The sequence below is a fragment of the Stereum hirsutum genome, assembly GCF_000264905.1.
Source record: "Stereum hirsutum FP-91666 SS1 unplaced genomic scaffold STEHIscaffold_18, whole genome shotgun sequence".
Classification (NCBI taxonomy): domain Eukaryota; kingdom Fungi; phylum Basidiomycota; class Agaricomycetes; order Russulales; family Stereaceae; genus Stereum; species Stereum hirsutum.
In genome coordinates this window covers 604,495-616,611 of record NW_006763148.1, presented here as the reverse complement: position 1 = coordinate 616,611, position 12,117 = coordinate 604,495, and the positions used below count along the sequence as shown (strand labels likewise).

The 12,117-nt window shown below is 53.7% G+C and overlaps 4 protein-coding genes across 4 annotated transcripts; 2 read left to right on the top strand and 2 right to left on the bottom strand.

The window, feature by feature from the left end:
* Positions 1 to 101: 101 nt before the first annotated feature.
* STEHIDRAFT_142374 (uncharacterized protein) lies at positions 102 to 3,366 on the top strand (the record flags this gene model as incomplete). Its single annotated transcript, XM_007309714.1, has 4 exons — positions 102 to 581; positions 732 to 871; positions 947 to 2,144; positions 2,217 to 3,366. The coding sequence occupies 4 exons, from the start codon at positions 102 to 104 to the stop codon at positions 2,775 to 2,777; spliced, it is 2,379 nt and encodes a 792-aa protein (XP_007309776.1). The 3' UTR covers positions 2,778 to 3,366.
* A 495-nt stretch (positions 3,367 to 3,861) lies between these two features.
* On the bottom strand, positions 3,862 to 5,481 carry STEHIDRAFT_67049 (uncharacterized protein; the record flags this gene model as incomplete). The annotated part of the gene is made up of 8 exons (XM_007309531.1): positions 3,862 to 3,911; positions 4,007 to 4,122; positions 4,207 to 4,272; positions 4,457 to 4,531; positions 4,612 to 4,649; positions 4,719 to 4,815; positions 5,152 to 5,228; positions 5,311 to 5,481. 8 exons carry the CDS (start codon positions 5,479 to 5,481, stop codon positions 3,862 to 3,864), a joined length of 690 nt encoding a protein of 229 aa, XP_007309593.1.
* Positions 5,482 to 7,842: 2,361 nt separating this feature from the next.
* STEHIDRAFT_134775 (uncharacterized protein) lies at positions 7,843 to 9,868 on the top strand (the record flags this gene model as incomplete). Its single annotated transcript, XM_007309713.1, has 5 exons — positions 7,843 to 8,013; positions 8,139 to 8,267; positions 8,341 to 8,536; positions 8,621 to 9,690; positions 9,773 to 9,868. 5 exons carry the CDS (start codon positions 7,843 to 7,845, stop codon positions 9,866 to 9,868), a joined length of 1,662 nt encoding a protein of 553 aa, XP_007309775.1.
* A 666-nt stretch (positions 9,869 to 10,534) lies between these two features.
* On the bottom strand, positions 10,535 to 11,791 carry STEHIDRAFT_142372 (uncharacterized protein; the record flags this gene model as incomplete). Its single annotated transcript, XM_007309712.1, has 2 exons — positions 10,535 to 11,067; positions 11,162 to 11,791. 2 exons carry the CDS (start codon positions 11,789 to 11,791, stop codon positions 10,870 to 10,872), a joined length of 828 nt encoding a protein of 275 aa, XP_007309774.1. The 3' UTR covers positions 10,535 to 10,869.
* Between the last annotated feature and the right edge of the window lie 326 nt (positions 11,792 to 12,117).

Sequence of the window (12,117 nt, the reverse complement as noted above, 5' to 3'; positions counted from 1 at the left end):
TCGTCTTTCTTGCCTTCAACTCTCTTGTATAATACGACCATTCAGCGTCCGACACGCGTTTATCATCGTTCTCGACGCAGCAGCCGGCGACACAATCAACGATGGCTACCAGCTCGCGTCGCCCCAACCTCAATTCGCGCCAAACAGTTCTACCATTTCCCGCGTTGGGCTCGCCGAAGCCGACGCGTTCAACGACTGGAGGCACTTTTTCGCGATCTGGGTCGTCGACATCTATCAAGCGAGCCCGTTCACCCGACCACCGTGACACCCACGACATCCACCCTAAACGTCTCAAGCCCGTGCCGCCTTCCCCGACGAAACGTCAGCCCTCAGCACACGCGCAAACTTCTGGCCAACCACCTCTGACTTTCAGCCCGAAGGCTAATGCATCTCGCGAACGTGAGGAGGCTAAGCGGAGGGAACAGAAGCGTGCAGAAAGGGAAGCTCAGAAGGAGGAGTTCAAGGTGAAGTATACGAGGGCGTTTCCTGGGTGGACTTTCCATATCGACGACGATGTGTTTGGCCCGGAGGAGTCGTTGGCGAAGAAGAGAATTGAAGATCGGTTGACTAGGCTTGGGGCGGTGCGTGTCGGTTTCTTTTCCTCTCATTACTTTCCATATCGTTGTCCTCTTGTGGTGGTATCACGATCTCGTGCCGAGTTTTTAACCTCGTCATCGTCTTGATTGTGGCTTCGCTGGTTGGAGTTTGTACTGACTATTCTTCGAATTCAGAACATCGAGGATTTCTTCTGCAAAGAAATAACACACTTGATCACCAACAAACCTCTCCCCTCCGAAGAGCTCAACCTCACGAACAAAGAGAACGTCTCAAAGTCCCGTATCCTCAAAAGCCCAATGCGCCCTCGAGGCAGGTTCGTACCTCTAATTTCATCTCCTTTCACTCCACCACCCCTTTCTTCGCGACCTAATCATGACATAACTTGTAGACCCGGCGAAGATGCCGTGCCACCACCGAGTTACGAGAACAACATCGTACGCAAAGCCCAGAACTTCAACATGAAAATCTGGAGCATCGCCAAGCTCGAATCCGTCCTCGATCGCTGCCTCGACACCTCCACGTCCGCCGCCGTCACCGCCGTCACATCCACATCCCGTCTCCCCGCCCCCTCCCTCCTCACCAGTGCCTCTGCAAGTACCTCCGTCCCTACGCGCACCCTCGCCCGCAATCTTGAATACGAACGTCTGCACGGCACGACCGAACGCGATCCGCGCGAGAAACGCCATAATTACCGATACTTCACGAAGGGGAGTTATTTCGTGTTGGTGGAGGATCTGTGGCAGGAGATGGCGACGATTAATGCGATCGAGTATCCGGTTCATAAGAGGAAGGAGGATGGGAGGGAAGAAGGGGCGTGGCCTGTGCTTTATTGTCATCCGAAGGCGAGGAGTCCGTTTATTGAGTATGATGAACGAGAAGCGAGGAGGGTCGTGAGGAACGAGAGACAGGAGAAGGAGAGGGACGAGGAGAGGAAGAGGAGGATCGCGAAGGTGAAGGAGAGGGAGAGACAGATGAAGAGGGACGAGAGCATGAGGTTGAGGGAGGAGGAGGCTATGAGGGCGAAGGCCAGAGAAGAGAAGGAGAGGGAGAAGGAGATGATGACTAAAGGGAGTGATTTGAGGAGAACGATGTCGATGGTCCAGCTGAGGAAGAGGGCTTCCCTGGGAGCTCCAGGCGAGTCAGGCATTCACGGCCTCGGATTCGGGGCGGAGGATGGAGATGTGGACTTGATGGAGTCGGCTAATGCGTCTGGGTATATCGGGAGCGGAGCGTACATGGCGGCTTCGGGCAACAGCGTCGCTATCACTTCCACAGTCGGGACCACCTCAACTGCTGGTGGGATGAGCCACGGCAGTGGTCTTGGAAGGAATACGGCTCTGCTGCACCCAAGCCTGCGGAAGGGAATCCAGCAACACGTCGTCACTTCGCGCAAGGTCAACCCTGGTACAGAGGACCAACCGGGCGGAGTCCGAAAGGGCACGATGGGTCCACCAGAGGCTATTCCAGAGAGGAAGATGCTGAGGAAAAGCAAGTCTACCAACACGCTGAAGTTGCCGAAAAGGGAGGAGGGGTCGAAGCCTGGATATTGCGAGTGCTGCAAGGCGAAGTTTACCGACTTTGCCGACGTGAGTCTTTCAATGCCCCTTTTTTATGGGTGTTCAAATGCTGATGGCTTTCTTTTTTGGATATTTTTTTAGCACATCGTCAGCCGCAAACATCGCAAATTCGCCCAGGACGACAACAACTTCCTCCAGCTCGACGAAGTCCTCTCGCGCGTCCGCCGTCAAACCCGCGCCGAAGTCGCAGCGTCCGAGGCCGACGCGCTCTTTTCTCCTCCATACGAGGAAGAAGACGCGTACGCGTACGAGGACGAAGACGAAGACAACAGCTCCGGACACTCGGCGGCGCCTGATTCCCAAGAAGTCAGCCCGATCGTGGTTAGTCTGGACGAGGAGATGGATAATGAGGAGGTTGAGAAGGTTATGGAGTATGAGAAGGGTCATGGACAGGGTCATCATGTGAGGTCGAGCGAGGAGGTGGCGGATTATTTGCCGATTGGGAAGGGCTTGGAGGATGAGGAAGAGCAAGAAGAGCAAGAGGTTGTTGATATCGAGGTGGATGATGAGGAAGAGGAGGTTGAGGTTGTTGGGGACGAAGAAGATGTCGAGGTGGCTGGAACGGAAGAAGCAGAAGAACAGCAGCAGCAGCAGAATATGATCAACCTCGACTCTGACGACTCTGACGACGAGTGGATGTAAGACGTTGGATCGATATCCCAGTCTTGCGAGGTGGCGGCACAGCATCATGTGGCGTTTCGCAGTGAAGATGCCGGTGGTACGTAGCATCAAAGGATGGGAGTGGGCCATTGGTTTCGTCGACGTCGCATTTCGTTTGGTTTGGTCTGTCTTTCAAACTCACTGCATCGCAACCTCTTTTTTTCTTGCAATTGGTGTCGTCGTCGTCGTCGTCCTGTTGAAGTTCCGTTCGCATTGTATTTTTCACATTCCTTTGTCTTTTTTTCTGTTTCTTTTTACATCCAGGAAGTCTATGCACCGTTGCACGTCTAGCACATACCCGTATGATCACGATCGGTATCAAATTCAGCCCCCTCTTCCTGTTCTCGTTCTCGTTCTCGTTCCGTTGTATTCAAAATTCACCTTCTAGACTTGCGTCCTATACGAGTAAGTATCCCAGCCCCCTCCCCTTCTCCCCTTCTTCCATCCACCATGCCATTGTGTTTGCTCCTCTTCCTTCCCCCCCTCCCCAAAGTTCTCTTCCTCGCCAAACGTGAATCGCCCACTGCTCAGCTAAGCTTAAGTTACGGTAATGTTATGAATGAACCCTGCCCTGGTCCCAGTACAGATTCGAGCTTTGGTCTCGCACGTGTACGATACTGTGCAGTCGCCCTTGCGCAAAATCGTCATGATGGACTGTTCTGTTCTTTCATGCACCTTATGCAAATCCCACTCCACTTTGTTGAGACGAGACGGTGTGCGATTTTTTTTTTTCCGTTTGAGAGATTCAGAAGGGATGGTTTATTTGATGGAAGGTGAGTTGGAGGTGTGGGGGTACTGTATACTTATGAGCTTCGCCACACGAATGAAACCTACCTCTCGATGACCCAGAAAAGAAAAGGAAGGAAAGGAAGGAATCAGACAAATCGTGATTCATAACTTCATATTGCGTCGTCAAAGTCAGAGTGGGTATAACGTATACATCAAATGCAAATGTTCAAACGTTCAGCGCAAGACGGACCGGTACCCCAAGAAGGAGAAGAGTAAGAAGAGAAGAGAATAAGATACAACCATGCTTGCAAATACGGATACGGCAAGCAGTAGTCCTTCAATCGATGGTGACGGTGAGGAGGGTCACGATTCCGTCCACGGCGATATCTGTTGCGCACCGATACGAAGGATGAGAGACTGATCCTCGGAAGAGTAGCGTAGAGAAGAGAAGAGTAGGGAAGGGAAGGAGGGGAAATACATACCGTGGTTAACACCCACACTCCCCGCCGCCAACAAACCTGTGACGTTCTGCGCTGTGGTCGTGTAGGAGACGCCGCCGTAAGATGTGGAGCCGACGGCGCTGGTGACGAGGTTATCCCTACGTGATTCAGATGCACAATGAGTTCCAACCCCAATCAGTATTTGCTCCGTTCAGATTCAGAGACAGCAGGGGAGAACGTACCGCCCGATATCGTACCCGTCAGGAACGATCGTATGACCCTCCGTGACATCTTCCTCTTTCGAGACACTGTATGCATGGATTTAATTGACACACAACTCATGGTCAGAATCCTCTCCAACACAGCAAGCACAGAGGGAGAGAGGGAGAGAGGGAGAGAAGGAGAGAGGGAGAGAGGGAGAGAGGGAGAGAGGGAGAGAGGGAGAGAGGGAGAGAGGGAGAGAGGGAGAGAGGGAGAGAGAGGAGCACATACGCAAGGAACAAAGCCCCACTATCCGCCTGTGTCCCATTCTGGCGATACACCCTGAAATGGTTGCCCCCAATCAAACTATCAAAAAACCACAAGATCAGCAGTCTTGGTCTCAAAAAAATTTCCCCCTGGAGCCGGAACAAACAACGACGACTGACCTCTCCAAACACGTCCCCACATCCGCATCTCCATAATCCTAACGACCAATTTTCCAGATATAGTCAATATACCGACCCCCTTTTTTGTTGAACAATTGAACAATTACCTGACGCAGCTCGACGGTCTGGTTCACCCATCCGTTCCCGTCGCCGAGATTAGCGGACTGTGGGTTCCCGAGGTGAATCCCGAAGCATTCTGTCGAGCTGTATTGTATGCATGCATGAGTACACGAGTGCATGTGTCGAGGTTGGATGCATGCACATTGTGTCGAACAAGGGAAACGGAAGATGGGGAATGGGGAATGGGGAAGGGTGTCAGCTGCAGTATCGTGTGTATTTTGAATCACATGGAGAGGCGTGGAAGAGATCAAGTGTGGGGCGTGCGAAGGAGACGTCAAATGAAAAGAAAGGATCTTCGACCAGAAAGAGAAGAAGCGACGGGCGAGGGACCAGGGGACGCGTGCGTATGCATGTGATTTTGATGGGGTTGGGGGGCAAGGACGAAGGTAATGGTGAAGATTGGAGATGAAGGGCACTTACAACCCGATTGCGCGCGCATAGTTGAGCACGCCGTCGTCGGTGAGAACGTCTGCAGAGCTCAAACCCGAGATGATCACCTGAAAATGTGCCATGTGTGAGATGTCGCGCAAGTGAATCATAGATCGACAATGATGAAGGAGAAGGGGAAATCAAACTGACGTTCAAAGGCTCGCCGCCACCAGATCCAGCGTCGTCGAGCATGGATCCGCCGTTAGCATTCGGGTCGTAGTAAGCGACAGCACGCTCGACGAGAGTGGGTGTTTGACTGGGTACAGAAAGAGCGAGGAGTGCCTGGGCGAGCAAGACGGAGGCTACAGCGAGACGAGACATCGAAGTGAGGGTATACGGACAGGTAAGTTGATGAGCTCGACGGACTGATGCGCAGGGTTGAACGCAGGTAAAGGGGAAGACGTCTGAGGATGTCCACAGGGCGGGAAGAAGGACAGCTCGGGGAGATGGTCTTATGTACCTGTTCACGGGCATCAGGCAACGAGCAGCAGAAGCCCTCGAATGACGAAACGCATGTCCCTCTGTCCCTCGACTTCTTCTTTCATAGGGCGCGACGCAGATCGTTTTCGGAGCTATGTATACCACGTTCGCTACCGAAGGACCCGAATGCGGATAGGGGATAGAGAGAGGGAGGAGAAGCAGGTTCGGAAAGCATGGTTTTACTGATGTGGCGTAGGACGAGCGGGGAGGGAAGCGTGAGCATGTGGGTTGTTCGATGCGCTCGCACAGTGTCATGAGCGAGTTGAGGTGCTTCGGTGCGTGTGGCGGGCTTAGAAGGAACGTTTGCGAGGCCTCTTTCTTTGGAAGCTAGCTGCTGGGCCGGAGACGATACGAACCGGAGGATATAGCGCGCGGTATTTGAATTGATAATCTTGGACGATAAAAATAGCCTGTCGATTGAAAATATGAGTTATGTGATTTCCTTCACGAACGAATGCAAACCGACGACCCACAAAATACACTATGAATCTCATCGAAAGCTGTAAACCATGATTCTTGTGTCAGGAGACGAAGGCCGAAAAAAACAGAACGGAGTCGTAACTTACCTGTTCCGGGACGCTTTCCCGAAGAAGCAACTCCGGCCTCTCAGCCGCCGTCACCACGTTCGATCTGGCCTTTCGCCACAACCTGAGAGAAGTCTTCTTTCTCATCCTGCCCCGGTGGTTTTGCACCAGACGGAGGTTGGGTGGAGGTAAGTAGTCGAAGTGCTGCAGTTCCGCTTTTTCTGATATGATGGGGTAGTACTACCGGGTGCGCGAGTCGACTCGTCTGAACTGACCGATGCAGCAAACTCGAGGACTCAGAGAACGTTGGTGGCGATTTCTCCCATGAGACTACACCAGGCTTCTGCGATGGAATTGTGAGCATGAAACAACGTACGTTAGCCTACACATGAGCGTGAGTGTATAATTAGCTCCGATGATGATGATGATGCAGGAAGAGGTGGACGAAGTCAAGGTTCCATACATTAGACCGACCGAGGATCTCCAATTCTGAGAAAGAACAACGATGTCCAACATCGTGGCGGAAGCACAGAACTCCTGTGCGAGGTGTGGGGTGAGAATGTCGCAGGAAGAGTCACGGTTAAGAATACTATGAATGTCGCTATAGGTGGAATATGGATATACAGTATGTACGCGGCAGAGTTCACTGCGAACGCGCTCTGACCTAGAATGATCCAGGTCAACAAGGCCAATCCGAAGGACCTGTAGACGCTGTATGCTCTCACGGCGAACTCCGAGTCAGCTGATGAAGCGCGATAGAAAGATGTCATGAGCATACATGAATCATATGGAGACACTCGATCTTCTTAGCGAAGTACAGGGATACCAGTGGGGGTCTCTTTGCGATATCTCCCTGATGATTTTGAACTCGTCGTGATGAACGGCCTCGACGATGCTCTTGCGATGCTCAGGAAGGACGGAGTCGGTAACGTAAAGAGGACCGAGTGCCGGGTGATACCGCGACTCGTGGGTTATCGCGTGAGTCAATGATGGAATAAGTAATCAACGTTAACCTTGTTTGTTCAGAGCTGAGAACCGTTGAACGAGCAGCCCGAGAGCATGATCCCAACGACAAAAAACGATAGACTGCGGGATCACGCTCAGCAATGGAGAGCAAGCCCACCACAAGAATGCTGAACTATCTTCGCTGGGAATGAGCGCAGTGGCAGACGACAAGAGCGGAAAGAAAGACAAACATAGGCGACGATTCAAACTCCGTCACGCCCCTGATTGGCTGCAAGGACCTGGGAAAAAAGGGTGTCACGGTAACGTCACGCTTAGAATGAACCTAGTCCCGGAAGCGAGCGCCCACTCGAATGCGTTTCTCTCCCCTCGACCACCATCTCCCTCGCTCTCGTCCGCCACCGTCACCCCAGGACACCCCAATATTTTCTTCTTGAGAATCCGACGGCTCAGATTGTTATACAGCGGGAAAGTTTCGTTTCTTGAAGAGCTAGCATTTTCGACGCCCTTGCGTGGGTAACACGAGCCCGTGGCACGTTCGACCCCGCTACACGCCGAAGCCTCATTCATCATTCCTTCTTCTCCCTTTCCGGACTTGCTTCGTTCGACAATCTACATCACACACCATCACTGTCCCCATTCCCCCCCTTCCTCAACTCCTCGCAACCCCCTTTCAACGTCCACCGGAACTTCGTCGTATACGTAAACTGACACTATGGACTCCGAATCACCCATGGGCACGCCTCCGCTAGGCGATGAACCCCTCGACGAATCCAACCTGACCATTCGTATCCCCAATCCATCAATGTACATGGCGCGCCAGTCGCAGTGGAAAGGAAGGAGAGGAAAACCAAGGTGTGATCATTGCAGGTTGAACAACTTGAAGGTACGTTCGATTCCTAGTTGCCTTATTCATCCATAATCGTTGTGTGACCCTGGACACTGGATTGACTTTGTGTGTGCGTGCGTTTTATTGTTGCTGTTGTGTTGCGGATGTGTGTGCGTGTGTAGTGTGACAGGGTGCTGCCAACATGCAATCATTGTTCTTGGGTCAATCGCGACTGCAAGTATACACCGTTACCTACCCCAGCCCATCGTGGCATCCCTCGATGCGATAGATGTCGGCATCACAACTTGAAGGTGCGCACTCCATCGCATTTCCTGCCCACGCTCTCCACTCATGTCTATCCTTCGACAACGCTGTTTCGGTCAGTGCGACCGAAACCTGCCCGTTTGCAACCACTGTACGCTTGACAAGACCGCAGAATGCAACTACACACCAAAGAAGAGACACAAACTGCCCGCAGACAAGGAACGACTGAAACCCGAACCGCTTCCACACGCTCCACCAGGACACCACGGCTACGCAGGTAACCCCAACGCCACCCGGGCCTCCTTCCTCGTCAACGGTACGCCTTTTGTTTGCCTTTCATCCATTCCTTTTATCCCCTTTGACGCTTTGACGGAGCGCTAACGTCACATGACGCCAAAAGGCATACAGGGCAGCAAAGTCCCCTCCACGATGTACGACTTCTCCTCCGGTTCAGACGACGACGATTCGGACGGCGGCAGCAAGCAAGCGCACAAACGCGCAAAATACGAACACATCTGGTCCATGGGCGACCCCATCCCACACGCCGGGCCCTCCTCATCCAGCAGTGCCCCTCCACACCTGCACGGCGGGCACCACAGGGACCGAGACAGGGACCGAGACGGCAGGGAGCATAGAGATAGAGACAGAGAGCACGGCCACCACCACCACCCGAATCCGCCCCCCGTCGGCTCCCGACCCTCTTTCTTCGACGCGAACCTCCTCCCACACGCACGCCACATCGAACCATGGTACCACTCCAAATTCGCGCCGCTCCCGCGCGCGGTCCTCCAAGGCATCCGCACCATCAACCCGCTCGAGATGCCCGTCCGCGCGGCGTACGACGAAGCGCTGCTCAACTTCCTGAAAGACCTCCCCGCCGACGTCGCCGAAGTCTCCGCATTCGCGCCAGAAGCGTACGCCGCGCTCGCGAAATGCGTGTCCAAAGGCGACGAGGGCGCGGTGAGCCCCAGCTTGAGGGCATGGACGATGATACACCATGCGAGGAGCGGGAGCAGGAAGTATAATCTTGTGCTGGTGCCGAAGGAGGCGTATTATGCGGTCGGGAGGGAGAGGGAGGAGAGGCTTAGGGCGGAGTTTATGGCGGAGGTCGATGGGGAGGCGTTTCCGGCTAGGATATCGAGCAGCTATGCGAGTGGGGTGTCGGCGTATGGGGCTGGGGCGGCGGCTGGGGTGGGGGGATCATCGTCTGTCAAGCCACCGGCGAATCCGGGGCCTCCGCCCGCTTCGATCGCGGGCTCTGCGTCTGGGTCGGGGTCGGGTTCGTCGGGTGCGGCGACGAGTGCGGCGGTGGCGACGGGGAAGGAGAAGGAGAGGGAGAGGGAGAGGGAGGGGCTCGATGCGTTTTTGAGGATTCCGGTGTTGCCACAGATTTATGATGTCTTGATTTATGCGCATAAGAAGCATGGGACGTCGACGGCGACGCTTGCGCAGGCGAGGGAGGGCGGACTGGTGAGTCCTTTTTTATCCTTTCTCTCTTTCTTCTCTCATTTCTATCGTGCGAGTGCTGACGATGTTGGTGTCGGTGTTGTAGGCTACGATCACATGGCCTATGGTCGAGCTCTTCTGTCGGCTCTGTCCGCATTGCGCTGCGAAGGCTAGGGCCGCATTGACCGCCACACCGGTGTAGATGCAGACCTATGTAAGACCTTGCTCGCTCGTTCGTCGTGACAGTCTAGCGTGGATGTGTTGCTGCGTACGTTCACGGTGCTCCCATCATTCTTTTATTCATTCATGGTGACGAGGGTGTTTCTTCTTTTTGCTTTGGGTGGCGGGTTATCCTTATGCTCTCGGTTTGGCTTATCGTTCTATCCTTTCACTCCATCCTTCCATCCTTGTCCTTTCCATCCTTCCCATCCTCCCCATTCATCTCCCTTTCCCTCTTTCCAACGCTCTACCCCATCCATCGTTCCTTCATGCACGCATGTAATTATGCAACCAAGTGGTACAAGTGGACGATATCCGTGGGTTCGGTTTCGGTACTGTGTTGTATTGTTCTTTGTTCTTTGTTTTTCGTGCTTGTGGTCGTGCTTGTGGGATTATTTGAGTAGAGGTGATTCGATTGTTAACGTTTGGTGTTTGGTGTTTGGTAATGTCTGGCGCGGGTAGGTCGGTGGGAGACCGTGCACTTTGGAGACTCAGATAGTGGGGTCAACGATAAATATCGCGATTTGAAGCTCGAAGCTTGAAGTGTGTGGCGTAAGTTGAGTATGAGTATGTGTGAGCCACATATATACATACCTCCCTACGCTGTAGCCTGTCTGATTCTCATCCAAACCTGTGCTTTTAGGTGTATGTCACTACTTGTATTCGAGTATGTAAGTATGAAATGAGATGTGGTGTGCTGTGGTTTGCGATGATATGATATGATATGATGATACGTGGATAAATGCCGGGCTCAAACTCAAACTCGAACATGAACACGAACAAAGAGGGATGCAAATATTGCGATAGTTTAAGTATACCGGAGAGAGATACGATATATGCGAGGGGGAATTCGAACGCGTGTCCCGTCCCGCCCGTCTAGTACAATCCATAACCCATCACCCATTACTTTACCTCTTTCCCCCTTCCCCTTCCCCTCTCCCCCCTTCCCCACTCACTCACTCACTCACTCACTCACTCACTCACTCAATCCCCCCTTCTCCCCCTCCTCTCCTCCCTCCTCTCCTTCAACCTCTCCCTAATCTCTCTCCCCGCCCTGCGCGTGCCCTCGCCGCCCGCCCATCCCCGCGTGCGCAGCCAACCTACGAGGCGCGGTGTGAGGTAGGCTGTGAGGCCGACGCGGAGGGGGAGGAAGAGGGTTTTGTGCACTGTGTAGGCTATTACCTGTTGGGGGTAGGGTGGTCAGTAAGTCGATAGGGGAGTGAATGGGCGAAGTGTGGATATATAGACAAGACAAGGAGAAATGAAGGGTACCCACAATCATAGCATACAACCCCTCCCTCCCTCCCTTCTCCCCTCCCAAATCCCTCTCCACACTCTCAACCTCCACATCCTCCCTCCCCGGCTCCTCCGGCCTTCCCCACCCCATCATCCCCACCACCCTCCCCAATGCCCCGCCTCCCTCTCCTGCCCCCGCCGCACTAGAAGGCAAATCTAAACGGTCTGCGAGGTTTTCTTTCAGTTTGGCGACGGCGCCGGAGACGTATTCGGCCCCGAGGAGGTTCACGCCTGCGAAGGCGAGGGAGAAGTCGAGGGTGGAGAGGACGATGTAGACGCCGAGGGCGTACCAGCCGTAGGCTTTGATTAGGCTCTTGAGACGTTGAGTCAATGTCTGTCCTGCTTTCCCTCCTTCTTCCCCTTCCCCCCCTTCACTGCCGGGTGAGGGTGGCGGTGAGTTGGAATTGGAGGAGGAGAGGCGGGAGGAAGAAGGGTGGAAGAGACGGAGAGAGGAGGGATGGGCGGGTCGTGGGGTGTGTGTGAGTGGTGAGGAAGAAGAAGAGGTGGAGAGGGGGAGGGAGGGGGAGAGACGGGTTGTTAGAGGGAGGAGGGGTTGGGTTACGGTGCGGAGGAAGGGGAAACGAGTCGTTATTCGTCGGATGGTGAGCATTTGTGTGGGTTTTTCGAGTCGGGTTCGGGTTTGGGTTTGTGGATGGTTCGATGGGTTGAGTCGAGCTCGGAGTTGGAGTTGTTAGATGGGCTCGAGATTTGTTATACTTTTCTTGCGTTTCGCCTGTTGGGTCGGGTTGGATTGTGAACAAGAAGCGGTCCTTTCGTTCGTCCCGGTGGCGGGCGAAAAGTTGGATGATGCTTTTCTTCGTTCAGGGGGGGGGTACGACTATGGATGGATGAAATATGCAGGGAACGTTGTTGTGTGTTCAGAGGAGCAGCAAAGGTGGTGGACAGTCCGATTCGAATGGGCACGAAACAGAAAAC